The sequence below is a fragment of the Trachinotus anak genome, unplaced genomic scaffold (assembly GCF_046630095.1).
Source record: "Trachinotus anak isolate AG129_WGS33_773 ecotype Australia unplaced genomic scaffold, CSIRO_AGI_Tana_v1 ptg000007l, whole genome shotgun sequence".
In the NCBI taxonomy this organism is placed as follows: Eukaryota; Metazoa; Chordata; class Actinopteri; order Carangiformes; family Carangidae; genus Trachinotus; species Trachinotus anak.
Window position 1 is genome coordinate 14,125,973 of NW_027273858.1, and position 27,864 is coordinate 14,153,836.

A 27,864-nucleotide genomic window follows, 5' to 3' on the forward strand; every position below is an offset into this window, starting at 1 on the left:
ATAATTACATGAACTCCCCAAAGAGCACAAACTTTCTTTGAGCATAGAAAAGTTAATTTAAGTAAAATAGCCTTTATGCATTAAAGCTCCACTCTCAGAGGAGCATGAAGTAAACAGTGTGTTGAAGTAAGTGTGCTGGGATAATTAAGAACATAAATAATCAGAGTTTTCCATGTGATGGGTGGCTGCTGTCCAAAGTGGGAAAAAAAGGAAGCTCCTACTTAGGTAAAGTCACTCCTGGGCAGGCTGTGTGTTTTAACGTAGCGCCATCTAGTGTACCAAACCCATAACTGAAGACTCTCTCTCTACCTCTCTCTCTCTCTTTCTCTCTCTCTCTCTCTCACACACACACCGCCTACAGAAACTTTCTGTACTTGTATCCAAGTTTCCTAATGTGATGTCCTTAGTGGAAGATCCAGGTGATGATCTCTTTTTTTTTTTTTTTTTTTTTTTGTTCCACAGCAAACACACTCCATGCTTTTTGATGCTGCAGTCAAAATGGAAACATCTGACACACACCACACCCCAAAAATTTCCAGGAGAGAGATGAGATTGATGATGTGACGGAGTCCTGAAGTAAACCTGAAATTTAAAACCGAAAGCAGAGGACGAACTGAGTTCAGAAATCAGTAAGATGTTTTAATTCTAGTAAAAAACAAAACAAAGGAACAAACAAAAAAAAAAGGAAGGAAGAAAGTTTCATACAAAAGTCACCTTAACAAAAAAATAAAATTACAAATGATGCTTAAGACATGACACCGCTGAAATACACAGCTATGACTCTTTCATAAATAACAATAAAATACCTGCTACAGTAATGAAAGGTAAGCTTCGGCAACATAAATGATAAAATTTCAAACTATAAAGTCAGCATGTTTGTAGATGGTGAAACTTTAAACATTTTTCTTCTTAATGGAATAAAATGACATGTGAATGAACTGGTATTGTAACGGGGGGGGGGGTATTAATTTACCTTGGATGATACATTGTTGTAAAAGGTTTTCATAAAGAGTTAAGTGCTTAACAGTCAAACTGAATGCTTTAGGAACACAGGCTTACAGCAGCTCATAATCAGCTACAGGATATCAAACTCACAGTTTTGCGCTGAAACATGCCAATTACTGACATCATTTATGGTGAAATCACTGAGCATGGAATTATAGATGATAAGAAGCTTTTTTTAATGTAACATATAGCACCCACTCAATGTACTGTGATAATTCAGACAGCGACATGCAACCAAGCAACACCAGGGGGCAATATGGGAAAATGTACCAGCTGTACTGCCCAGAGGGAGACCCAGACATAGACTTAGTACATAAGTTCAAGGTGATCAGAGTAGAGGTATTAAACGGAGCCAATAACTAATTCTCTCAGCATTAAAACCTCAAAGCATGTTCAAAGACGTCTGAATAATCATACAGAATACCAATACTGAAGGTGTGATAGGATCTAGTTCTGTCGACTGTCTGAGATCACATACAAGGTGTTACAAGAGGTCCGTTTTGTTTCCACGACAGAGAGGACTGTAAAGATGAGATCTTCCTGAGAATGGCTGTTTGTTCCACATCAGCTCTAGACTGGTGCCTGCAGTGGCGCTGCATTACATCAATAGTTTGGCCCTTTGCTGAAAGGATCCCGCCTCATCATGCTACCATAGCACATGGATGGATCACACACCCCAGGCTGGCCAGGGATGCCAGGATTACCACTTTTGCCCTCTGCTCCGTTTACACCAGGGGGTCCAGGCTTACCTGGAGGACCTGGTTTACTGTACCCCTGGGGACCCATTGGACCTGAGGAGATAAAAGTACCAAGCCATGATCAGTATAAAGGAACGGTACACAGCAGCAAAAGGTGACATCAAGTATAAGAATTTTTGGAAAAGTACCTAATTAAACCTGCTTACACATGGTTTTCTGTAAACTGAATAATAAACTGAATTATTAGGAAAAATGAATAATTAGCCACATTATTTACCTGGAGGCCCAGGTGGCCCTTGGTCCCCAATCATGGTTCGACCAGGGCTCCCCTTCTCACCCTCTAAACCTGGTTCTCCTGCAAACACAAGTGTTGTTAAAGCATCCTGCAAAATAGTTTTAATAACACACTGTTGACTTGACGCTGGTTCTACCTTTGAGCCCATTCATACCAGGGTACCCTGGTCGACCCGGGTGACCTGGCTGTCCCCTGGAGCCACTAAGTCCAGGAAGACCCCTGAGTCCCTGGGGCCCAGTTGGACCAGGAGGACCAGGAGATCCAGGCCGGCTTTGGCACCTGGTGCAGCTACTCTGCTGGTTGCTCAGCAACAATAAAGCCAGCTCAGCTAGGATGATTGACAATGAAAAGATTTCAGATGAGTGTGGTGGAAACACAGAGAAACACATCATTATTCATTGATGATACTCACTCTGAAGAATGTCTCTGCAAATTTGTCGAATGTGATTGTCTGATATTTCACTTGCCTGTAATAAAATACATGTTCCTCCAGTTAATGTCTATGCAATAATGTCAATCTCAAACTTAACATTATGATAAAAAAAACAAACAAACAAACAAACAAAAAATGCAACAATAGCATTGTTAACACAATGTGTATCACACATACAGATCTTCCCTCAGGTCCAGGCTGGCCAGGTGGACCAGTGTCCCCCTGCAGACCTCTGGGGCCAGGTGGGCCTGACTGACCAGGCTGTCCTGGTCGTCCCGCTTGACCCTCTTGACCTCTCTGCCCTGTATCCCCTGCTGTCCCTTTCTGGCAAAAAAACAAGCCCAGTGTTAGCAACACATATGACTGGTAATTCAAGTTAGATGGAGGTACAGTCATTTATGTATTCAGCTTAACATACCTCCCCTCTTAGTCCTATTGGACCAGTGGAGCCCTGTCAAGCAAAGTCAGGATAAGTCATTAAAAACTACAATAGACAGCAGTGAGAAACAATCTTCAACATGTGTTATTTTAATCATGAAAAATGAGCATTTAGATCTCTGTCTAAATGCACACTGACAGGCATTCATGGTACATTTAAGATAATGTTAAAATAATGGAAATATGAGGCAGAAATTTTGTAAAATTTGTAATAAGTCAGAATTATGAGTGCTGAGTTATGACCAGCTAAAGTCATCATGTTGCTGTAGCACCACCTACAGGCTAAACAGCATCAGATTTCTGCAGGATCACTTTGAAATGGGACCATGTTGCACAGTGTGTTCAAGAATGACAGGAATTTATGCCAGATAGGCCATGCCTCTGAGAACTTGGCAGCATGTTAAAGGAGTGTATGGAGCATTAAACACAAATGATCTAACACCAAATTTAGTGAAGATTAGAAGTTGAAGTGATACAAAAAAATTGTTTGCCTTTAAGGTAAAAGAAAATCAAAGTGTGTGTGGCCTTTATGGATAAAGCAGATATGAACTGGACCAAGGGATCCAGGAAAACAAGAATTTTGCTTCTAAATTTCATAGCTTTGGAGATTCAAGTGGAAAATTATTTTTTGTGAAGTGCTTTATAAAGGGCCACATGGTGGCACTATTGACTCTCAAGACTCTTTTAAGCCAGCTTCTTCCCTGGCCCATGGACTTACTTTTCCAAGAAATTCCATTTAAATCTGTTCACCAGTCCTTAGGTATACTGCTATTCAAAGGACAAATAAACAGATAACATCCCTGGTGGAGGTACTGAATATATTACATGAATATATTCTCCAAGTTTAGCTACTAAGGGATCCAGGAAAACAAGTATTTCTTCACTTCTTCTCTTCTTCACTCAGTTTCAAACTTAATTTCTCAATCTCTTTTCAATAAACTAGAAACGTGCACATGATTGAAGAACAGCACGAACATTTGATCAAAAGAAATCATTTTTGCTTTTTGCATTCAAATTTGTTTTGTTCATGCATCATCACACGCCATCATACGGCAAAGCTGATCAAAAGAAACTCACGTGATGCCCTGGCCGCCCAGGCTCTCCTTTTTCACCTCTCAATCCCTGGTAAGAAAATCATTACAGCAGCGTACGGTCACAAAAGCACATGAAATCAGTGTTTCACCCATCAATCTATACTGTATGTGCAGCATATAGTGCTGTACTGAAGATTAAAATATCCATTTGTGATTATAGATGTGTGTTTGTAAAAGTATTTACGGGTGTTAATGTGGTTTAAATGCGGCTCATTAACACCCATTAGATTTGATTACATAAATATGATCACACTTCTTTGTTGCGCTCCAAAGTTGACTCTATTTTCATGACATGAAATGGATCCAGTGAAGTGTAATGGAGAAAACCATGATGGAAGTCAAAGCAAATACCCAGTTGTACTTCCAAAAGACAAAATAAAGCTGACACGATGATAGCTTTCCAAACCCAGTACGTGATAAGTCAGCCCTCATTTCCCCTGGAATATACTGATCTCTATATTAAATGGATTAAAGACAGTATATTGTACTCCACTAATAGGGGTTCACCATTACAGACAGTGTTGAATACAAGCTATTTTAAGCCAACCCTCCGTGGCACTCATGTTTATTCAAAGCTGAAGATGTACTCTCAACCTCTAAATATTATATATTATATATTATATGCTAATATAGCATCACAGAGGTCAATAGGATCATTGCACAATCTGCTTGTGTGACTAATTAAAAGGTTGATGGCAGTGTAATTTTGTTTAGTCTTACCATGTCTCCTCTTTCACCTGGATTTCCCCTTTGCCCCTGGGAAAAAATGAAGACATGGTTTATAATTTTACAGTTGTTTTGCAACAGGAAAACAGCCAGTTTTCAAGTTCCACATGATTTATAGAAAAAATGTATTGCCAGACTACATCCTTCTACTTTATATCATAGTGAAGACTGTGGTGGGGTCACAACACTGGCAGAAAATAAAAATCACAGTAGAAATACCTTGCTGCCCTTCAGGCCTGGCATGCCTGGGTGACCTGGCTGACCTGCACTTCCTGGTTCCCCTGCACTCCCCTTTAAAAGCATTTATTTAAACACCAATCATTAAAAACAAGAACACACCTCATGTATATACTGTTACATGACCTAAAACTTCCAAAAATATTTTGTTAACTGTGGATAAATACATGTTTATTCACTCATACCTTTCCTGATTCAATACATTTTTACAGTAATTGAAGTCAGAGATAAATCCACCTGGTTCATATTAGATTCTTTAAATGGAAACATACCGCAAGGCCTGGTGTTCCTTGTGTACCTGGACTTCCAGGTTCACCCTTATTCCCCTTGATTAAGAAATAAAACATGTCTTATGTTACACAAAACATACAATGAAATAACATCCAATCTAAATCAAACCACTGACCGCAGTGCAGTTGGTGTTTTCACTTTCTTATCATAATTCATTTTCCTTGATGCATGCAGTAACTTAAGCATACCTTCATGAGGTTTTGGGATATGGCAGTTTGATGTTTAATTGTGTCTAGTCGAATGCTTTCTTTTCCAGTTGAACAAGCTTCAGTAATTGCAGTCTGAAGCTCAGCCATAAAATCAAAGTCTTGCCTGCCTGTCCATAAACTAGGTTTTCACTTGTGTGCCATTTACCAATACACTTTGGCTTGTTAAAGCCAGATCAGCTAATGAAAAGTGATTAGGAGACAGAACGTCCAGACCAGACAAGCCCAGACTGCTTACATTTCCACTAAAATTCCACTGACGAAAGCAGTAAGATCAGATCATCGCTTAATTTAGCACTGCCGGTGTGGCCAAGAGGTCGTTACTTGTTCTAAAGTGTATTTTAGAAAAACAGTGACCAAACAAAACATGTAATGCTGCTGACCCAAGCAGCTTTCTATGCATTTCAAGGAGGCAGCACAGATTGAATCGTATCCAAACTAATGACACTATGCACTGCAACATACAGGCTGGATAGGCCTTGGCAGGAGGTTGACTGTGCTACACTCTGCTTAGAGTCAACTTAAATCATAAGATGGCTTGGCCTGCAGCTTGTTGATCTGCAGTGTTGGATTTTCTAGGTCACAGTTTGAGCCAGTGCGCTCATAGCCCCAGGGACGTAGAGAGGGATAAGTTCACATTATATTTCGCAAACAGTTTATCCTTTTTAAAGACTGTATTAAATCTTTTTGATGTCTGCTGGTAAGATGAAAGTCATTCATTATTTTTGCTCGCTTCATTGTAGCTTTGCATCACTAACAACACAGCAGTCTGAAAAGGCTCAAAAGGAATTTTCTATAATAAATAATTACCTTGGATCCAATTAGTCCTTTTAAACCAGGTGCACCAGGTAAACCCATCTCGCCCTGCAGGAGAGTGACGAAACTGTTTTGTTAACTCCTCACATTCAGTATTAACACTTCGATTTGCACAAATAGTCCACCAGCTGTTAACTTACAGGGGGTCCCGCTGATCCTGTGAAGCCCCTTGGTCCAGGCAAACCAGCTTCCCCCTTAAATAAGAATCATGTCAGTCAAACGTTATCACAAAGAATGGGTAAAATCACTGATCCTTTTCTTTTTGCACATCTGTTGGGGACTTGTTACCTTTTGTCCATCCAGGCCTGCAGTTCCTGGTAATCCAGGTAAACCCTGACAGCAAGGAAACAGATTACACTGTAATGCATATCAGTATAGTTGAGAATTTAAAAAAAAACATGACATGGAATTCTGAGTAATTTTTCTCGTGCAATGTTTCTAAACTGGTATTAAACACACGTTCCAGTTTACTTCCTTTCACAGTTCTGAAATAATTACTTCATTATGTCAACAACAACTGAAGCCAGTTGCTCAATAAAAGCAACCAATTGAACTGGTCTTGGTGTACAAGGACATATCTGCCAGAGTCTTACACTCCCCAGTTATATTTTGTAAAAATAATCACCCCCTCCCCCCCAAAAAAACAAATATTTCATTCCTTTTCCCAGACTGAACTGCATCACTTTGTGCATGAGTTGAGTACTGTCAGCATGCAAACTGGAGGATCCTTACATGAACCATATGTTTCAAGTGGGCGGTGCACATGTTTTGTTTGCTGATAGTTGCAATAAGACAAAACATAGTTGCTATTTAAATTGCAGTTGGGGAAAAAGTGTGACAGCAGAAACTAATTAATAAATAAGTGGTTTAATACAAGTTTATTCGGTTCAACATACGCAGCAAAAGTACCCTGGAAAGCCTCTAGTTTTTTGTTTTAGTTATTTTCTTCAGAGATAAATGCTTGCAGATGCTTAGTGGTTGCCTCACACAAAAGTTTGAGAAACATATGTGCATGGTGAATGGATTAGAAAGGCAGGCAGAGAGAGAGAAATATAGATAGAGCCTCCCAGACACTCACACTCAACATATAGGTGAAGAAATCCCCATATTGGGGCCCACACTCAAGTGCTAACTTCATCCTGTTTTAACTTGAGGAAGTACAGTACTAATCCTGTCTCCCTGGATACATCGCTAACTCTATTGTTCTGGTGTGGAAAAATGGCTTACAGCCTTGTGGAGCAACTGACTCATCTTTTGTAGACCCATCTCAAACTTTTGGACGACACTTATAATCATGATCAGTGGGGTGGCTGCCGAGTTGAAACACTTTCTTCCTAAAACAGATTTGCCAGAGCACCACAGCACTCCCTCGATGAGTTACTTTCACTGCCTTAGATTATAGCCTGAGCCTGCTTGTTACATAACAGGGTTATCCTGGGATGAACTACAGGGGAAATACCCCTGATTTACTGGCTGTTAGGGGTACTCTCTGTGCTGCTGACAATATGTCAACACGCAGTCTTGCTATGGTAAAAAAACATTATGCATCTGTTTTGCAATTCTGTTGTTACAATTTATTACACTTGTCTGTGACAAACTTAGTGAACCATAATGCAAAGGACCACACACACTGGTTCCCCCATTTCTTGTTTTAAAATGCTTTGGTCAATTGTATAAACCTTAACACAATATGACAGTCTATTTCATAGTTTATTCATGCACAATTTGCATCACATATTTGCATCAAATTATACATTTCTAGGAGTGCAAGTAGTAAAATGTAAGAGAATACAAACAGCACTAGCAACCCACAAAACACCAAATATGTACACTGAGTAATATCTATGACTCACAGGGTGGCCTTGCCTTCCATCAGCACCGGGAATGCCACTGGCCCCAGCTTCTCCCTTAATACATTAGAGAAACAAAAACATTTCACACATTTCATTTTCATCCAAATTTCTGCTTATGAGCCACTTCATTTGACACATTAACATAATTTGACAAGTCATGCTGGATTCATTAAAAAGACATCTATGAACACCATTGATGTTTACAAAAATTGTCAAATAGAGTTTGTAAAAAGACAAAGGGGACACCAGCAGTGTATGACTCAGTTTCCATGGTTGCCAAACATCAACAGCACAACTTTTGGGAACAGTTAAGTCCCGCACTCTCAGCCAATCTCGTGCCTCTATTATCCTCCTAATCCCTCTATGATCTTTGTGATGCAACTATACTGTGCTGTCAAAACATCAGACCTTTTGACCAGATCCCCCCGGAAATCCATCCTTTCCATCTCTCCCAGGTGGCCCCTGAAATCAGAGAAAAATGATTTTTACACAGAATTATAACAGCACAATAGCTCTGGATACGCTTCTGAATTCTTCTATACATACAGGTTTTCCTGGATAACCAGATGGCCCAGGAGGTCCTATGCTTCCTTTTTCTCCCTGGAAACATAATGCCATCCTAGTTAAACTTGTTCTATTTCTTGTGTCATGCTCAGAGACAGAACTGTTGTTTTAGCCTTTAGCATTGTCTGCACCCTTACCACTTGGCCAGTTTTCCCTGGTAACCCTGCAGTTCCTGGGGATCCAATAGAGCCCTGAGAAAATTTAGAAGATTTAAATTGATCATTAGGGGTGCCACCCATGTTTCTAATATATGTAGCAAGTAAAAAAATTAAAAGCCAGATCAGGAGGCGCAAGTCCACATGATCACAAATACAGTGAGTGCTTGACATGAGTCAGCCGTGGTCTTCCTTTTCTGGGATAGGCATTGAATTATACAACTTTTTGGACTGAACCTTGAGTGAGTGACGTGTTTCACTGTGTCATTCTGGCATTTTCAAAACTGCGCCGGTTGACCTAGATCTAGATGTTAAGTGTCTCTGAACTTTGCCAGAACTTGAAAAGCATGATTTTTGGAACAAGGTGGGACGTTGCATCATTTGTTTTTTTTTTTCTATTTTGTATTCCAGCATTTAAATCTATGCTAATCAGCTCAAGAGGGAATAAATCATCATTCACCTTACAACCAAATGACGTGTTTCTCGCTGGCTGGGGACAGGCTGATGGGTAACACCACTTTTATTGTTGCCTCATTTACAAAAATATTTTGTATATAAAAAGACATTGAAGTTAATGGATAGATAGTTTCTTTCCATCGGTGTCAAAACATATCAAACATCTGTCCAGCTGTGGACATCACAGCAGTTCAGTTTGCAGTAGAATTCCAGTGAAAAACAAACAAACCGTGGTGAAGGGACTCAGAGGCTCAGGGTGCCTCTGACTGGCAGCGCTACAACCAGGGTAGTAAAGACAAAAACATGGAAGCCAACTGGTAGTGTTTGTGCTCTATTTGTCTTCATGCTGCAGTGAGTTTTACTGTTTTGTTGGACTGTGCAGCAAATGCTAGGCTGCTCCAGTCTGTGTGAAAACTTGGATCATAAAACGTGGAGAGGGGCTAGCAGAGGTGGTGTAAGCAGTGAGTGGTGTGTTCTCACTTCCCAGGTGTGCAGGAAAGCCTGCTTTCAGTGGGCAGATGTGATAAGAATAAAAGTTTACAGTCATGTTCACTCCCTAAGCTGGGCTGTGGGTTTCTAATTACAACATTGATTTCTATCAAAATGGATGCAGACAATGTGGCTACAGTGCTAACTAGAAGGGCACTAAGAGAGAGCAGACCTCTGCCAAACTCAGTGTCGAACAACATACACCAGACTTCAGAGAAAAAAAATTCAAATTCATGGTAAATGATCCGGATCTGCCCCCAAGTTTTATGGGTTCTTCCCTGGCCCGCGCCCCATCCCTCCACCAAGTTCAGTGTCAATCAGTTCAGCAATTTCTGCGTAATTCTGCTGACAAATGAACACACACGGGTGAAAGCATAACCTCCTTGGCAGATGTAATGAACTACATAGATCAATAGCACAGACTGTGTGGATGCCCGCATAATTAGCCATAAGATCTTCCTTCAAAGGTGATGAATGACTGTGGTATCACGGACTGTGAATACACAAACACAACCAGCTTTTGGCGAAGTGTCTAACAGTCTTTCTTCCTCTTGTGATCTTGAATTATGTACTTCTGACTTAATTTAGCAGAGATCTCATGTTTCCATTCTCTAGAGCCTATGCCAGGAAAATGAGGCTCCACCCTGTGGTGGTCTTACAATATGGGAACAATTTGGGATGAAGTTTGTAAGTTTGTATCCAAAGAAAATCTCCTTATTAACAAGATGAGGATTCCCTCTAACTTTAAGAAGTGCCTTCCTGCTCTTCGAAGACATCTTGGTCTTCAGAGACTGTTTTCTGTTACATGGAGGCTTTTTAGCTTTCCTGGAGTGCAAACACCTCTTGACCCAGACACGAGAGAAATTCAGTTTCCTCAAACAAAAACTGTGAGGCGTTTTCACTTGGCAACTATGAAGAATAACTTAAAGTTAAAGTTTGAGTTGTGGAGGTGCCAAAGGTGTCTGTGCTCTTTACTGTTTCATATATATTTTATATTTTGTCAGACAAGGGTCATTTCATTGGCACGTTTACTGCTCTTAGTCAAGTTGTTTTTGGATCAGATGTGCTGGTTTAATGTGAACTAGACATTATTTTATTTTTTGGGCATTTCATGCTTTCTTGTTTGTCTGTACTCATTTAGAGTACAGTGAATTTTACTCTGAATTCAAATTGACTACTAGTGGTGTCAGAGAATATTGATCTTTTTATCTACAGTACAGTAATATATTTTACTGTTCACTGAAACAATTTGGCCAGAGCTTTTCCAAACTTGCGCTGTAACGCATTATTTTAACACATTTAACAAGTGATGGAAAATCACTTTAAGTGCCTCTTTTAAACACTCACCTCAAACCATTACACTGATTAGATGTGTAATTATGGGATTTTAAAAGAGCTCTTTGATAGACCAGTTAAAGCCACAATCCTTTTATGTGTTAAGTGTAACTGGAAATGAGGAAAAAAAAAAAATACAGTTAATCCACCTGATCTTTAGAAATGCAGTCCTCCATTGTGGTCGCTCTCTTTGTGTTTTTATATAGCCAAAACCCAAAGTATTTGACTGAATCAAAGACAGTTGTGAGGACAGTCCAAACACTAATAAAAACCTAAATTGATACATCCTGGAGTGAGAGTCAAACTCTAATAATGGGACAGATGGTACAGGAGGATTCGCTGCAGGTGCAGACACGTGTCTGCAGCCAACTGAGACTCTGAGCTCATTTTCAAAATGACATTAACTGCTTCAATTGCTCTTCACGTCAGCCAACTGGCAGGGGGTCATCCTGTGGTCGCACTGATTACAAGGTAGGATGATATGACAGGGGTGATGCAATCTGGGGAGGATGCATTACTTCACTGTACCTCAAAATAATGAGGTATTATTGAGTGTAATGTTGCTCAGATGAACTTCAGTGCGATCGGAGCGACAGAAAAAGTTTTAGAGAGACTCACTCCACTTTTGTTTGGATTGGTACTGACACGTTTCAGCTCACAGGTGCTTTGTCCTTGTGGCTCATGTTAGTATACATGTCATGACAGCTGCTGGTAACACACAGCGCCAACTTTGTCAGTGTTTTCACATCTGTGTGACTGGGCAGTGGAAGAGGCAGCTGAGGCACCACTTACTGAAGGCTCCCTCAGATAGTGCATTGATTTCTTACCATCTTGACACTTTGACTTTGTTTGGCTATCACCTTCTGCTTTTATATAATATAGTGGTCCATCTCACTCTAGCCTTGAATGTGAAAAAGCTTGAGCTGTCATGTTTTTATCTGGTAAATGGAGACTAATTCACATTTCACTTTTATACATACAGTATATCTTCCTACAAACAAAATAAGGGAATATTTGGAGCAGCTGATGTGCACTGCAGCTGTGGTTGGTCTCACTGGATTACAAAGTTTGATTTCTAACTGATGGCCTACAGTTAAGGACATACAGTCCTCTTTGTGGGAGTGTGATCTGTTTTGTTAGACATTCTGGGATCTCATGTTGCCTTGATTTACATTATCGATTCACATGACACTTGAGTCATCTCTTTCTGGCATCTCTACCTCAGATCTTCCTGTAACTGGGAGGCTCAGGAGCAAGGACGAGATGCAAGTGAGGGGAAAAACACAAGGCAACGAGAGAAGAGAGAGTCACCTGTGGTTCTCTATAAAAGTAGCAAAGAAAGTCAAACTGTTTGAACTTACTGAGAAAAGGGGCAGAACAAAAGTCAGGAAATATGAACACATTTCAAAAAGTCTCTGATGGCCCTCATGCTCTCTCTGCAAAACACTCTCATCCCATAGTATGAGACTGTATTTTTGACTCACCCGAGGGAACTGGCTTTATATTTATAACATATGGTTTCTAGAGTGATTGATGCAACAATGTTCAGTGGCTGAAGATGATGTGTCTAGCAGGGATTTCCTGTTAATCCCACATTTGATCTCATAAAAAACAAAAAGAAAGAAAAAAAAAAGAAGATGTACCCTGACAATTCACAGTGTGTTTTGTGTTGTGTCTTTCTAACGAATGCTTTCTTTCAGCTTTGGTCAGTCAATACTGTAGTCAATACTGACTGACCAATCAGCAGTTTGATTATGGCCTAAATTTAACAACATCCCCTAGAGGATACTCTGGAAAAAAAGAAGCATCATCATGATAAAGACATGGTACGCTCTTATGGAGCAGAGGCACATTTGAGTAATGAAGATCACCACCTTCTCTCCTGGTTGTCCAGGCGATCCTGGTAATCCAGGTATACCCCTCTCACCCTGAAAGTACAGGTAATGCATTACAAAAGTGTCTTTTAGTTAGTCACAAATTAGTGCTACAGCATGACAATGAAACCCATTGTGTCACAAATGCTGCTTTTTGACCCTCCTACCGAAACACCGGGCCTCCCTTGCTCCCCTTTGTACCCGTCTGACCCACGTGGCCCCTGGCAGATGGAGCGAAAGAAACAGGCATTAAATTTTCTATTCTTGATACTGAATTTAATTTTCAGGAAGAAGTGAAATTTTCTTTACCACTCCTCCTTGCGGGCCTGGCAGCCCTGGACTCCCTCTAATGCCAGGGATACCCTTAAATTGAACCAAAACAGGATGAGAGAAACACAGACTTGGTTAAACATTTGAATCCAGCTGTGTGCACGTTCTCTGAGTGAGTCTGGGCTACGGGGTGGATTCTTTCTCTGAGTTTTTGATCGAGCTATAGAACATGTGGTTCACTTTTGGTTGGTTTTCATCTCACAAAATCTCCACTGTGCTGCCACAGTGCTGTAATCAGACATGTTTTTTTATTTACCCGATGGAAAAATAAGTAAATAGGCATGTTTACCGCTGTGTATGAGCATTCTGATGCAGTCCTGACCACATACAATTAACAAGCAGAAATTGTCATGATCTAATGGATACATTAACTCAAAAGGGTCGCTGTGGATGCTGCTGTCACAGTGTTGTTGCCAGTTATGTACTGTATGTTTGTATATTGAACTATGTAGTACTCACAGGCTTACCATCAGCACCAGCAGGTCCAGGCTGACCAGGTTTGCCAGTGTTTCCTTGTTCTCCCTATAGAAAGTGCAATAATGTAACTCAGTCATGTGCAACTAAAACAAATTGTACTTTGTCTATCAAAGCAGCATGAATTCATTAGTTTAATTTATTAATCTAGTAACAGCATGCTTTCTCAAGCGTAGAGTGTTGATTTATTTTATCTGTAAACCATCTATCATAAGATGCTCTTGGGCAATGTGTGGGGTTATGAGGAACATCTGCAAGCCAGCAATGGCCCCAGCATTTTGGATCTATTAGTAAATGTAGTAAAAGTATAGCATTGACCTTATAAACACAAACATGCCTGAAACCATGTTAGTTTTATTAACAAAGAGTTTTGTTGCTAAGGTTATATCTCTCTGAGGTCCTTGTGTAAAGGCTTTTATAGCCGGGGCTGCTATTATTTGGTTGATGCCCTGTGATCAATAAAGCCGGAGATGTAGTGTTTATTCCTTAGTTTGGTAATTTTCCGTTCTAGCCGGTGTTTATCTTGAGCAGTGGTCTGGTTCGTTTCCAGCCAACGGTACAGTACAACAGGATCTTACAAGACTAATTGTGACTCTCTGGCAATGGAAAGCCTCAGTTTGCCTAAGTGGAGAAAAGAGGCTATTTGGTGCATGCATCATTTATAAAACTGTATATTTTCAGGAGGTAACTGTGTATTTAAGAGATAAAAGTTCTAAATCTCCCACACAGCACTGTTTCTGGCATGAAGGAAGCCTGTGTTTACAGGCTGTAATGACAGTTGAATTTGACCTGTCGGTAAAGTGCAACCTCATGTGCTCATCACATAATTATCTGACACAGGGAACAGGATTTAGACGTCACTGGGGAATTCAGCACCAACTTCCTCAAGGCCAAGCTGTGAGAAAGAGAGAGTGTGAGCTCTGTCTCCCAAACAGAAGCCATTCAGTCTCTTTGTCATTCCCGAGTTTACACATAAACCGACACTGTTAAAGATTAAGACATTTTTCACTTATTTAATCTCAACAGACCACCACTGTTTAAAGTAAATATTTAAGCAGTTGTCTGAACAGTGGGGAGTGCTGAAGCAGGAACAAGCTCTACTGTCTGATATCCATGTGTGAGGTTAATGTTTTGTGATGTGCTTTTCAGTGCGGCAATATTTTCTTGTTCAATATATAACACAACAACGTGACACAAGACAAATAAGGAGAGGAAAGAGATCAGCTGACCTTAATTCCTGGAAGTCCAGGCGGTCCAGGAGGACAAACACAAGGCTCTTGGGTGGGTTCAGTGTAATCAGGACTGTTGGAGCACTGTAATGAACAAGTATAACTAGGCATTGTGTACAATTTTCATTACTGATGAATTATTTTCTTGATTAAGCAAAAAAAAGCCCATTATAATTTTCTAAAACCTGATTTTTGTGTCTTAAAACATCTTGTTTTGTCAAACCTCAGAGATATCAGGTTAAAATCAGGTAAAACGGAAGACAACAACAAAAACACACATTTTAGGAGTTGTAACAAGAGAAACAGGATATCTTTTTTTATATAAATCTCAATTACATCCTATATCCCTGCTTCACTGTGTTTCAATATGACCTGTGAACATCTTTCTGTTATGAAATCAAACAGAGTGAGACTGTGCCAGGAAGAGTCCGAGCTTCCATTCAAACAGAAATTGATAACTGAACTTGGAGATTTCATTGCAAATAAACCATCGAAAAGCAGACAGAGAGAGGAGAGAAGCAGCGGTACTTGGCAAGCATTTGTCATTTTAGGCTTCTCATCTTGTCTCTTTTGATATTTTTATCCAATGGCTTCACATTAAAAACAGTAATTTGGCACAGTTTTTGTGGTTAGAGCAATTTCCAAGCCAACATAACAATGGGCCACTGCTTCACAAACACATTTATTGCCAGCAGACAGAAAAAAAAAAAAAAAGAAAAAAAAAATACTGAGCGCAGTATGTTTGACACTGAGCCATGTGGTCCTCCTCCAGCACACTGTTTTATGCATAAACAGATGCGACTTAAAAATGAATATGCTGAGTTTACACCTTCACGACACAATACTACAGCACACTGTGCTGGTGAAATACAAAGCAAGAAAGCTTCACTTCATGCCCTGCAGTATGATGTGTGGAGGTAACTGATGATGAAAGGACTGGCTGCACCAGTGCAGGGCGTTTCAGAGCAGAAACAGATGTAGCTGGAGAAGTGAAGTAGGTGAGAAGAAGTTATCTTTGTTGCTTTCGGACTGAAAAATCAAAAATCGAGTGCAGAGCCAGACAGGTTCTTGTACTTACAACTCCAGGTATTTCACATGCAGTCTCTCGGTTATTCTGCTCAGGGTCACAGTAGATACGAAGTTTCTGAATTTCAAACTAAAGAAAATTAAAAAAAAAAAAGAAGAACATCTTGTGAAACACACAACCTCCAGTGGAGACACGAAACAAGCTAACAAAACAAACAAACTGTAATATGGGGTAATTTTGCAACATTTCGCCACTAATGAATTGAAATAGCTATTATATAACTGTTAAAGGAAACATAAGTGCCCTCACTGGGCACTGAGCAGCTACATGTTGCCAGACCTCCCTCACTGGTTGGAAATGTTCTGCATGATCTTCCGATACTTGTTTTGTTTTGTTTTTTTTTTAGATGTCGGTGATAAAATGGCTCATCGAGAGTTTCACTTCAGTTAGCAGAAAGATAATTATCACATGATTTATATTATTTCCAGCCTCTTGAAAACATTAGTACGACTGCATGATCAGGGGCATAGATCAATCTAAAACAATATAGTTTACATTTTGTTAACAGTGTGTGCCTGTGTTTAGATTTAAACATGATAAGAATGTCTGGGTCTGGTCTGATGGTTCACATTTATGTAGTGCTGTTTAAAATTGCATGGTGGTCTAATCACGGTGTACTTTTAAGGGTCCAGTTACAAAAATGTGTTTCCAGATACAAATGCGTTTGTCTTACATAAGTACATTCACTTTGTGGGTCAGTACACACAATAACATTCACTGCCAAGATGTGTTCGTGGTAATATTCACAGCTACAACGATGTGTCAGCATACTGGCTGACACAGGAAATGTAACAGTCATGAATGAATTGTATTTTTTATTTCTTTTTAAACAAAGTATTTTCTGCATAGAGCATCTCCACCGCTAGATGAACAAAGAGTTTCATTTATTTTGCATGTATTTCATTTCATTCACCATCATTACTGCCACTAATGCAACAATGCCAAAGCCCCGTAATTGCTTGCATGTGTCTGAGGTGTTTTAAAGGGTAGATTTGTGCTATTGTTTCATGATGATATTGACATTTAGAATAAAATGATGTATTGTGCAGAACTTAACCATAACTGTATTATTACCTAACAATGTTATATTATGTTTGCAGTGATGTATTTATTTCAATGTTCAAAGTTCACACTATATAGCTTTCTGCAGAGCAAATTACAACACAGCACAATTATGATTTATTACAAATACAGCATTTTTGGCGCAAATTATGCCAAATGAGACAAATAAAACAAAGATTACTAAGCCCTTGTGGGTAAAAAAGGGCTCTTTTTTTGCCAAGGATTTATTATACACGGAGTTTAGCATGTCTCTGAGGAGGCAGCAATAAACTGTGCAGTGCTGTGTGATGCTGTTTAAATCATATATCAGCTACTCATTAACCCTCTTTCTATAGTCAAGTTGACGCACTGCTGGGTTACTTCTCTGGGGACCAAACAACATGCAGTTTATGATGATGCTGATCAACTTACTGGCACTGTTGTGTCTTTCTTCACATATTTTCCAATTTGGGTTTTTCCATTGATGAAAATGCCAACAGGGGGGTCCAAGGATAGACTTTCTATTTCCAGGTCGTCAACATAAAGAGTAACATCCTCTTCTGTGACCAGCAGGCGGAGTTGGTGCCATTTCTCGTCAAACAGCTTTTTTAGTCATCAAGAAAGAATAGGAAAAAGTAGTCATTAATACAATGGTACACCTTGGAAATGTTCCGATAAAGAGACTGAAAAAACAAACAATGCAACAGAAAATACTGAAAGGAAAAGGGTGTGTAGCATTAGGGTTTATTGGTTACATAACAAGCGTTTTATGTGTGGCTGAAAGAAAATGCTCAAGCCTTGGAGGTGCATTGATTTTAGAACAGTTTCTGCCAGAGTTGTATAAAATAATGAATACAACATGCAACTGTTTCACCCCAATGAGGGCAGCTTGTCTCCTGTAATGTTCATTAATTACTTACTTACTTATCATATAGTATGAGTGTGTTTTCACTTGGACAAGTTAATGAGCATTCATGCTGAGAATTTACAGCATAAATGCATCAATCAGACTGTTAAAGATCCATTTTAGCAATTTAACACTGACTCACAACAGACACATTAAAATAGGAATGGTCAAAATCAAAGCTGTAGAAGCTGAGATATCTTTAACTTCTATTTTCCAGCAATGGGTTAAGCTCTAGAAATTTTGGATCCTACATTTCCCATCATGCATCTTGGTAGTGTCTTTTGTCTTCTCTCTCTGGTTAACTCTCTGGTAACTTTCAAATTCCACACACAGGCTTTTTATTAAAGTTTGCTTAATTTTGTTTAATTTGTTACATTTTTATTAGAATTTGTTTCGGTAGCATGATGATAACATGATGATGACATCATCAGGGTTATATTCTTGTTGTTGACAAAACTCCTACAGAGCCACATTATTCATATGTTTTCACAGTCTGCTTAGTCGGACCTGTGATGCATAAACTGATCTTCATGTGCAAAATAAAGTTCTCCTTTAAGAGTATTTAAAAGTGAAAATGCAGAGTTATGTTACCCGGGCTGTCTGTTTTGAAAATGTAACTGTTTGCGTTCCGCTTGGTGCGTCACTGGTTGTGGTGAACTTGACGGTTTGTTCCAATCCATTTAGAGTCACCGCCATCTGTGGTTTCCCATCACGCGTCTGTACTCTCCACAGATCCCACTCCTCGTTTGCTACGGATCCTTTATACCTCAGCGTGGCCACAAAAACGTACGATGGAGGCAGGCCATCCGGGAACAGGGTCCTAAATAAAAAAGTAAGTCAACTTGGCATACACTGATGATGATGAAGACATATAAAGGCAAGATGATTACCGTGTAGTTTCACTCAAGTCAACACGAGATGTCACTTCATAGGCCTTAGAGCCATAATAGGCTCCTTGCGTCTTCCTCGCTTTTTTAGCCAAATCTAGATGCAGCAGAATATCAAAACCTTTCTCATCACGGGAATCTACAGGAATTCTTGCCGGGCAAACAGTCTCTGCAACAGAAAACACAGCGAATTAGACAAACATAGTGACAGAAGGGTAACACACATGATGGAGAGAAGGATAAGAAGCACAATTACAAATGGAGTAGTCTGAGCTGAAGAGATGCCACTGCTACTATCATGAAGGTGATATTTGATCTCTGAGCTGGAAAACATCACCAGACACTGACGAGCAGTTGCTTACCTTCGCACAGTTTCTGTCGTATGACCTGTATGATCCTGGAAATAGCTTTGTAGTCCTCAACAGAGAAGACGTAAGTTGAAAATGGCTTGTTCGCAATGTCCCTCAACTCGACCTCTTCTGTCTCTGACCCAACACCAATTGCAAACAGAATTACTCCTTTTTTCCTTGCTGCCTCTGCTGCCTTCAAAACCTCATCTTGAGACTTCCCATCTGTGAGGACAACAGCAATTCTGGAAATGCCTTGAGGGCCACGCTCAGAGAGACCAAACAGTTTGTCTGTAGCAAACTTAATGGCTGTGCCTGTCCTTGTGTTTCCCCCCATGTACTCAATGGACTCCATCGCTTTGATGAGGTCTTTGGTAGAGGAGTGTTTCCCCAGAGGTATTTCTAAAACGGGGTCATCGCTGTACTGGACGACTCCAACCTGGGTAAACTTCTGTCCAATGTTGAAGCTTGTTGTTATATTGACAAGCCATCGCTTCACTAATTCAAAATTAACATCTTCAACACTCCATGAGCCATCTAGAATAAAGACCAAATCACATGGGGCCGTCCTACAACCTGGAGCAGACAGGAAATAAACAATTAGCAGTGTACAATAATGGTTTCAACTAATCACATCTAGTTTGGCGGAATACTATATGTTAAATAAAATGCATTTACAGTACATGAAATTGCCAGTAGTATGCATTTCACAGTTTTTAATGTATGGACAACAAGCATAACAAAGTGTGAGAAAATGAAGACAGAAGCACTCTTACTTCTTATGTCTTCATCTTGAGCTGCACTAAACAAATGGAGAAGCATGAAGCACAGGCATCTTAAGACACAATGCATGGATGTCGCTTTGTAACCCATTATGCAGCAGTACCAAGTTCCAATTGTGCACCTAAGGGGAAAGGGAAAAACATGCTTTGTATTGCAGGGAAAAAGAAAAGGACAATGCAAGCATTTGTGACATGTGGTCCTGGAGTTATTTTTGCCTTGATAGAAGTTAATGTCCCAGACTAGTGTTTTTCCATTGCTGAGATTTTTAATTGCCATTTGTTTTGGCTACTAACCTCACCAGAGACTTAAAAGTCAAAACCTTACCACACAAAACTACCCCACTAGCTGCGGTTTTACACATAAGTAAGGAAAGGTTATGTAATACCATGTGTTATATGACAAAGATGTTGGCTATGTTGTCAGGCTCTGCAAAATATGGATTAAAGCAAAAAATAAATGATTCAAGCGTTGTATACGCATGCAAATTAGCAGCGTTTGTGCACTGAGGTCAAGTTTTCTCTCTGGATGATGCACTAATGGTCAACCTGAGTGTTAGATGAAGGTGATCTGATTAAGCTTTGTAAGAAAATGTATGACTCAAGCATGATAGCAAGAATCCATGCATACATTCACAATATAAGCGTTTGTTATGACTCCTTGTCAGACACATGAATGAATTTTAATGGCTCAAGTTATTTTTGGTTTAGGTAGCAGTTCAGATCCTGGTATCCTGGTAGAAAAATGGCAGCTAAATGTCAAAATAATGGAGAAAGACACAAAATAGTTTAAGAACTTACGGTTTCATCAACAGGTATAGTGTGTATTTCTTTCCTAAAACTTATTATTAGATTTTTTTTTTTCTTTTTGGCGACTTGGGGTCAGTGCAGCAGCACTGACACATTATCACCTTGTAAAGTTGATAAGGCAAACATGTTTGCCAACAGTTGCTTATTTACACATCCAGCTGACTACATTGTACTTTAAATGAGTGCTTGTGTAGTCATTGGGAGTAAAATGTAAAGTAGATCTACTATGTATAATGAGTGCAAGTACTCATTTGGAGCCGTATTACTGACCACTTAGTGAATATTAGTCAATTATGAATGTTAGTTAATATTCAATCCCTTTTTTAGCTCTGTTTTTGGTCTCTAACTATGCCTGAGAAAAATATTTGGCTCTTAAGTTGCACTATGTTCAACAACTCTTTCTATCTACAACCAAAACAATGAGATGAAAGACACTAAAAAGCTCTGCAGAGCTGATGGGAACTGCAGGGTCATATGATCATTCACATTACATTTGCTTGATTCATTTTATGTATGAAAGTACTGATAAGAGCAACTTTGAATTCCAAGTTAAATGCTATTTATTTACTTGTGGGGACACTTTATGTGTAATGGAAAGATATTGTGACATAATTCAGGACAGGAGGTATTCACACTGATACATGATTCATATAATACTAAACCACACAAGGAAACCACACAGGGCACCATGCAATTTGAGGACGATTAAAGAGACAGTACTATTCATTAGCCACCTACTCTGAATATGGGGTGTCACTGCGGTAAATCCCATCAGCCAATGTTTGCTTTTCACTGTATTCACTTCCTACCCCCCACTGTTGCCACAGACACTGCTATACACAAATCCCTAATTCACTTTCTAACCACTAAATTATACTCAAAACTCTGCATCTATCCTCCATGTGGCGCACTCTATCTTTCCAATCACAGCCTCCACCGCCTCAGTACACCTTTTTCCAGCATTTTCCTTTCAAGCCTCATCTACCACATCCTCACATGGCACTGTCAGCTTTACTAAATAAACAAGTCGCTGAACCTCTGACCACAACTACCCTTAAACTAGTGCTCACTGTTTCCTGTGGGATTATCAGCTGTTTCCTCAAATCTGCTGCCATTTGTCATTCACTGCCCACCCTTGGCCCAAAAGCAGCACGCCTGCCCAGAAAAGCTTCACTCCTACACTTTTCCTCCCTCGTGGCTAAAACCAATTGTAATACCTTCCTTCCCATCAGCACATTTAGTAATTTTAACCACTTGGTGCTGCTGAAGTACTTACAGTTGTTATGTCACCAGGTGTGTCATTCTTGGAGTAAGATTATTTTACACCCTGGCAAAATGTTCCAAAACACTGGCATGTCTGAACATATTGGAAACTGACATTTTGGGAAGATGTTAGCTGCTAAACAGTTTGTACATATGATTAATCTCTTTTGGTTTGCTGCCATTTTCTTTCCCAATTCATCCACGGAGACAGCTCTGCTGAAACAGCCGTGCTTGTACTCGTGCTTTGCCCTACAACCATTCTATTTATTTTTTTACCCGACTGATTGACTCAATCCGTAATGATTTCGCTGTACTCCGCCCTGAGGATCCCCATCTACACCTGCGCAACAACATCCATGATGTTTGGTTGACTGCTGAAATGTCTCACCTATACTGCAGAGATCCAATACAAACATTAACACAGGAGTTGATATGGAAATATACCTCTTTTTTATGTGATGATGCTATTCAAAAGCCCCCCCCCGTGTAAAATATCTAGATATAACAACCTGGTCTATCCTGACAACAAGATGTCACACCCAACTAACGCAACAGGTCATTTGTCAAGGCACCTAAAAAGGGAACATTGTGGTCCTGGGTAAAGGAAACCACCACTGACTTTTGCTGCAAGACAGGTCCATGCTGATGAATACCTCAGCACCTATTTTATGATATATTGTCCAACCCACCTGCATCAGATATCTCGATGTGCGAACATCCTCATTGAGATAATATATTGCTGTGAAAGCTGTTACAGATATTCATGTTGTACCAAACAATGTATCTCAATGACTTTCGTGGCACCCTGACTTTGCATCTAGCGCCATCGTGAGGTCAAAATTTAAATTTGTCCATGAAATGCACGATTTAAACACAAATGTTAGCATGCTAATAAGCCAGCTAAGAGGGCGATCTTGGTAAAAAAAAAAAAAAAAAACATACCTACTTATAATGAGCATGGTGACATTGCAATTGTCAGCATGTTAGCATTTAAAGCAAAGCAGCCCCTCTGAGCCACTATCATATCTGTGGAGGGTTATTTACCAAATCTGTCCTTTTCAAGTCTGTTCTAAGTGTTAAAATTTCCACCAACTCAGAAATGGCAAACAAATCCAACATGGATTTGAATTAATCAATGTGCAACACATATCAAAATGCAGAGTTTGTCCTTTGTCAAGCATCAATTAACATACATGCCAATTACTGCATTTTGCAAGTTTATCTCAGTATCATCATTCCAGGTGCTGTAAACAACATGTAGCATTATAGTGGAGTATAATGACGGTTATGTTCATGTTCATGGAGTCAGAGATGAAAAGGGACATTAAGAACCAGGGAAGACAATGAAAAGAGTCAAATTTGCATTTGCAAGCTAGAGAGTTGCACGTCAGCAGACAGCAGATATTTGATCACTTTTTGTTTCTGTTGCTGCTCTCTTCAATTATCTTTTACAGTGTTTTCCAGCACATGTAAGAAAGAAACTGCTGACATCCTAAAAGGAAGCAGTTGGAAATGAGGACCAGATATGCTGCATGGAGTATAAGAAACAAGACTTGTGGAAGGTATTTGATAGGAAGGAACTGAGCATACACTTTATTCATAGTTACTTTTTGATTGTGGCATGTGAAGGTCAACAAAACAGTGGCCAGGATGTAACCTTTGGCCTCCAAAATGCTTTTATTTCTATGCAGCCAAAGAAGGGGTCACACTCTTTAACATGACTGCATTTTTCCACCGTGTAAACTCAGTGTTGAAGTAACACAGTCGAAGGAGGCGTTAAGCTGGAAGCTGTTTTCCTCAGAATTTTTCCCCACTAGAGAACTGGAGGAGGCTGCTGGAAAACCCCCTCATTGGCAGCGTCCAGCCAGAATGACTTTCCCCTCAACTGACTTTCCCCAAACTGAGTATTTCTACACCTCTGCTCGAGCCACATGGAATTCATTTACACCATCAGACAGTGAAATTCCGGCTGTGGACAGTGACCAAACACATGTATTCGTGATGAAGGGAAGCAGCCTTCATCCAGGAATAAACTCGCAACATTACACGTGCCGTGCTATAATGCTCAGAGGTGGAATGCATGCATAATGTAGCAGAATTAACAGGTGCACTTGTGATGCAGGTTAGCACCAGACCCCGGTGATCTCTGATTTTCCTGCAGCAGAACAGACACTTTGACACTTGGTTGGTATGTAGAGTATTTAACTTTACAAACTTAAAATGAAAATATCTGCAACACTCTGGGTTGAGCCTGCTGTCGCAATACTCTGCAGCATTAATAAGATTTAATATTTGAGATGTGGTTTATTGATAGGTCAGTTCCAGCTGGATGTGCTGTTGAGGAAGCTGCTGAACAAATGATTTCTCACATTTCACCAGATAAGATTTCACTTGTTCAGGGAGGGCGACACTGAGTCGTCACACAGGTTTTGTGCTTAACAAATTAAACCACCTAAATTATTTCCAGAGAGAAAAAATTACAACAATGTTTCTATTTGTTTTGTGTAGTTTATGTAATGCAACAGCAGGCTTTAACTCCACATGAACTGCTGAAGTTATAGTTATCTGTTGTAAATTTGGCAAAAGGAAGCTATTCCATTCCAGAAACAACAACTGCTGTTCAGCGTGAACAGCAGTTGCCAAGATCGCAGGGATTTTATTGCTGCCAAATTCTTGAAGCAACAAGGGAAAGCCAAGCCCTATCACAGAGATCTGTTCAACTAATCCACACAGTTAATGTCTTGTAAAACGTTAGCTCATAGAGGTGTCATCGCTTTTTAGCCAACATGTCCACTTCAGATGCCTGATATTTTCTTCTGTAGTCACAAAGATTATTGTTCTTCATATGCATGCATTTTTCACATCTTTGCAAAGCATGCACGCAAAGCTGTGGTGCACTTTCCAAGGTGCAGCAAATATGTAAAAAAAATGTCCATTTACGACAAGTGAAATGGCCAGGAAAATTCTTGAGATGATTCCATTCATTCTTTGCATGACAGTAGCACAAACAAGGGACTGATAACTGAGCTTAATGTCTTCAATATGCAGCTGCTGCAGCACACAGGGTAGGACACTGAAGTAAATGTTGACACAGTGCTAAACTGCTACTAATCTGAACATAATAACACATGACACACTGAAAAATTCATTAAATCCATGACAATCAGCCTCCTGGAATGTTTGACTGCCCGATGGTTAAAGAAATGTGACAGTTGTATCTTTATGCATGAACAAAACCTGCAAAATGCAAAACGGCATCTCTAAATTACAGAAATACAGCATGTTGCAACACAACAATCACTCAAAGTAAGCAAAAAGTTACCAGTAAGCGTCCAAGCCCTTGTGTGAATTCCTGTTAATCCTCTCATTGAGAGCCAGTGATCAATACTGTTCACAGCCCTAGGTTTACAGAAACTGAATATGGAGAGAAGTGCACATGTTTCTCTGCTGAATGAAAGCCTGCCCTTTCCAGCAGCTCTCTCTGTCTCCTCTGTTTCTGTCCTTCTTCCTCTCCACCGCCCCCCCTCACTCACTCCGGACTTTTACTGGCCTACAGCCATCCTCAATTACCATGGAAAGAGAAGCAGATAAGGAGAGCATGAAATAGTGAAGCAGACAGCCCATCTCTGACAGTCCAAAAGGAAAATAATTGTAATCAGCGCAGCCTCCTTCCAAGTGTTGAGGGTCTGGATCGTGTGTGGGTTGCTAGGGGCACCAGAGAACATGCAAGTTTTCTGGAAGCAGGACAAGCAAAGTTTCACTATAATGAAAGACATATACTATAATGTTGATGGTACGTTGAGAAGGACCTGAAGTGCTCAGCAACACATTACACTGCTCCTGTGTCATTCCACTTCATCACCCAAATGGACAGGAGATTGTTCAGCAATGAACAAGGTGCAAAAAGCTACTGCAGTGCTTTCCCTGCACAGCTGGGAGTTATTAGAAATGCAGAACTGAATCTGCTATCTGCTTTAAAGCAGGAAGATCTCAGCTTGATTCACTCTAACAAGTTTTATCATGTTTGTCCTCAGTGGCAGCCTGCTTTGCATCAAGGAACAACAGCCTCAGTGTTTTCAGGCTCTCTTGAAGGCTCCAAAAAGCCTGATACTGTACTGAACACAGTACAGTGCAGCACTATTTTATTCAGTTTAAAAGAAAAAAGAAGGCTGCATTGCTGACGGTAGTGCAGGAGATTATATTAGATTGATGTTCTTCTTGCTGTTGGTAAAGAGTCAAATGAATGACAAAAAACTCAAATTTTCATTATATTAATTATTATACTTGCAATTAATTATAAGTTTTAAAACAGCCACTTGGTTGGACAACACGTTTTAATCAATAAAAGCTTGAATTTGTGTTGTTCTTTACTGTTTGTGAAATTTTCAAGTAATACTGAGATGAGATGTAATCATGAGATGTGATCTTATGCTGGGATTGAGCTGCAGTGGTTTCCCTGGATGATGGCCTGGTTGACCCTGAGCCTCAGCACACTCTGCTGGATCATACAGGCAAAAACTGAGCTGGTGTTTGATGTGTGGAGCCTGGGAGCGGCCAACCTGCTGGTGAGACTAGACTTTCCAATGCTGAGTAATCATCTGTAGCTATTGACTGGTCTCTGCTTTGTAACCAACAGGATGTGCATATGAAGGAAATCCCCAGAGCAGAACATCTGTGTTCTCATGGTGTTTTCCTACCAGAAGCCACTTTGGTTGTCTTCTCAGGCCTAAAGTAACTGTGAACTGTCACATCTGGAAATATATTAGATTCAGCAGTGAGCTCATCAAGATTACATAATTTTGATAAATAACTGATAAATACTGTTTGGCTAGATTAGGCCTATGCCAGGAGAACAAGACAGATAGTTTTAACTGCCAAACACTGATCCTTACCCAAGAAAACTGCAGCAAGCCCAATGTCATTAAATAAATTACCACAGTATGATCAAGTAAATGAAACTGTTTTGTACCTTGGTAAAGTCTGTTTTGGACTTGCTAATTAGTCATAATTGATTCATTATATTAATGTGGAAAAAGGGGAAGTCATTTGTTTAGTTTTAGTTAGTTTTGTTTTCAATGCTATGAAAGTGAGGGCACTACTTAAGCAAAACACGACATAAGTATCTCAAAGAAATGCATGAGCTCTACTGTTAATGTGCACATTCACTAAAGGAGCTAGTTGCAAGTTTAGCTTTGCTACATAGGCAACATTAACATAAACAACTGTTTACTTACCAGTCTGGCCGAGAGCTTCTGTTGTTGAATTTACGAGACAAGAGGTTATAATACACCCTCGGGCTAGCACTACTGGACACTACAGTGATTCGGTATCAGAAAGTGACAAGACGGCCCGGAGCTAGCTGGTTAGCATGCTAACTTCAGTAGAAGAAAAAAGTGATAGAAATAAAGGCAAAACAAGAGGGTTGCTCTCCACCACTGGAGACAGCTGTTGATGAGTACAGGAATAAAGTTTGATGCTGAACTCACAGCGTTTTTTCAATGGTAAGTAAACAGCTGTTAATGCTAACGTTGGCTATGGAGCAATAGCAAAACTTACAACTAGCTCCTTTAGCGAATGTGCACATTACAAAAAGAGCTCATGTACTTTTTTGGATTTGAATGCACAAGATAATTCTAGCCGTCTTGTTTTACTTAAGTTGTGCCCTCACTCACAAAATGCAACTGTGGCTCCACGTGCTCCTGGACACTGTAATACCTGTTAGACCTTTTCTGCCAGTGGCCCCTT

At 39.9% G+C, this 27,864-nt stretch overlaps 1 protein-coding gene across 3 annotated transcripts; it reads right to left on the reverse strand.

The window, feature by feature from the left end:
• Window positions 1-625: 625 nt before the first annotated feature.
• Window positions 626-27,486, reverse strand: col21a1 (collagen, type XXI, alpha 1). 3 transcript variants are annotated; one of them, XM_071480853.1, is made up of 29 exons: window positions 27,354-27,486; window positions 20,044-20,171; window positions 19,283-19,843; window positions 18,924-19,089; window positions 18,625-18,853; window positions 17,559-17,729; window positions 16,077-16,154; window positions 14,999-15,082; window positions 13,755-13,817; window positions 13,275-13,328; window positions 13,133-13,186; window positions 12,966-13,019; window positions 8,794-8,847; window positions 8,639-8,692; window positions 8,501-8,554; window positions 8,093-8,146; window positions 6,528-6,572; window positions 6,380-6,433; window positions 6,234-6,287; window positions 5,199-5,252; window positions 4,909-4,980; window positions 4,684-4,719; window positions 3,947-3,991; window positions 2,850-2,882; window positions 2,609-2,755; window positions 2,411-2,465; window positions 2,135-2,326; window positions 1,981-2,058; window positions 626-1,796 (listed from the first exon to the last, which is right to left on the reverse strand). In XM_071480853.1, exons 2-29 carry the CDS (start codon window positions 20,138-20,140, stop codon window positions 1,609-1,611), a joined length of 2,880 nt encoding a protein of 959 aa, XP_071336954.1. In that variant the 5' UTR covers window positions 20,141-20,171; window positions 27,354-27,486; the 3' UTR covers window positions 626-1,608. The 3 variants fall into 3 exon arrangements, with proteins under 3 accessions (XP_071336954.1, XP_071336955.1, XP_071336956.1); XM_071480854.1 differs by lacking the exon at window positions 27,354-27,486 and adding an exon at window positions 25,442-25,887; XM_071480855.1 differs by lacking the exons at window positions 626-1,796; window positions 1,981-2,058; window positions 27,354-27,486 and adding an exon at window positions 25,442-27,296 and having other exon boundaries at window positions 2,161-2,326; window positions 2,609-2,751.
• Between the last annotated feature and the right edge of the window lie 378 nt (window positions 27,487-27,864).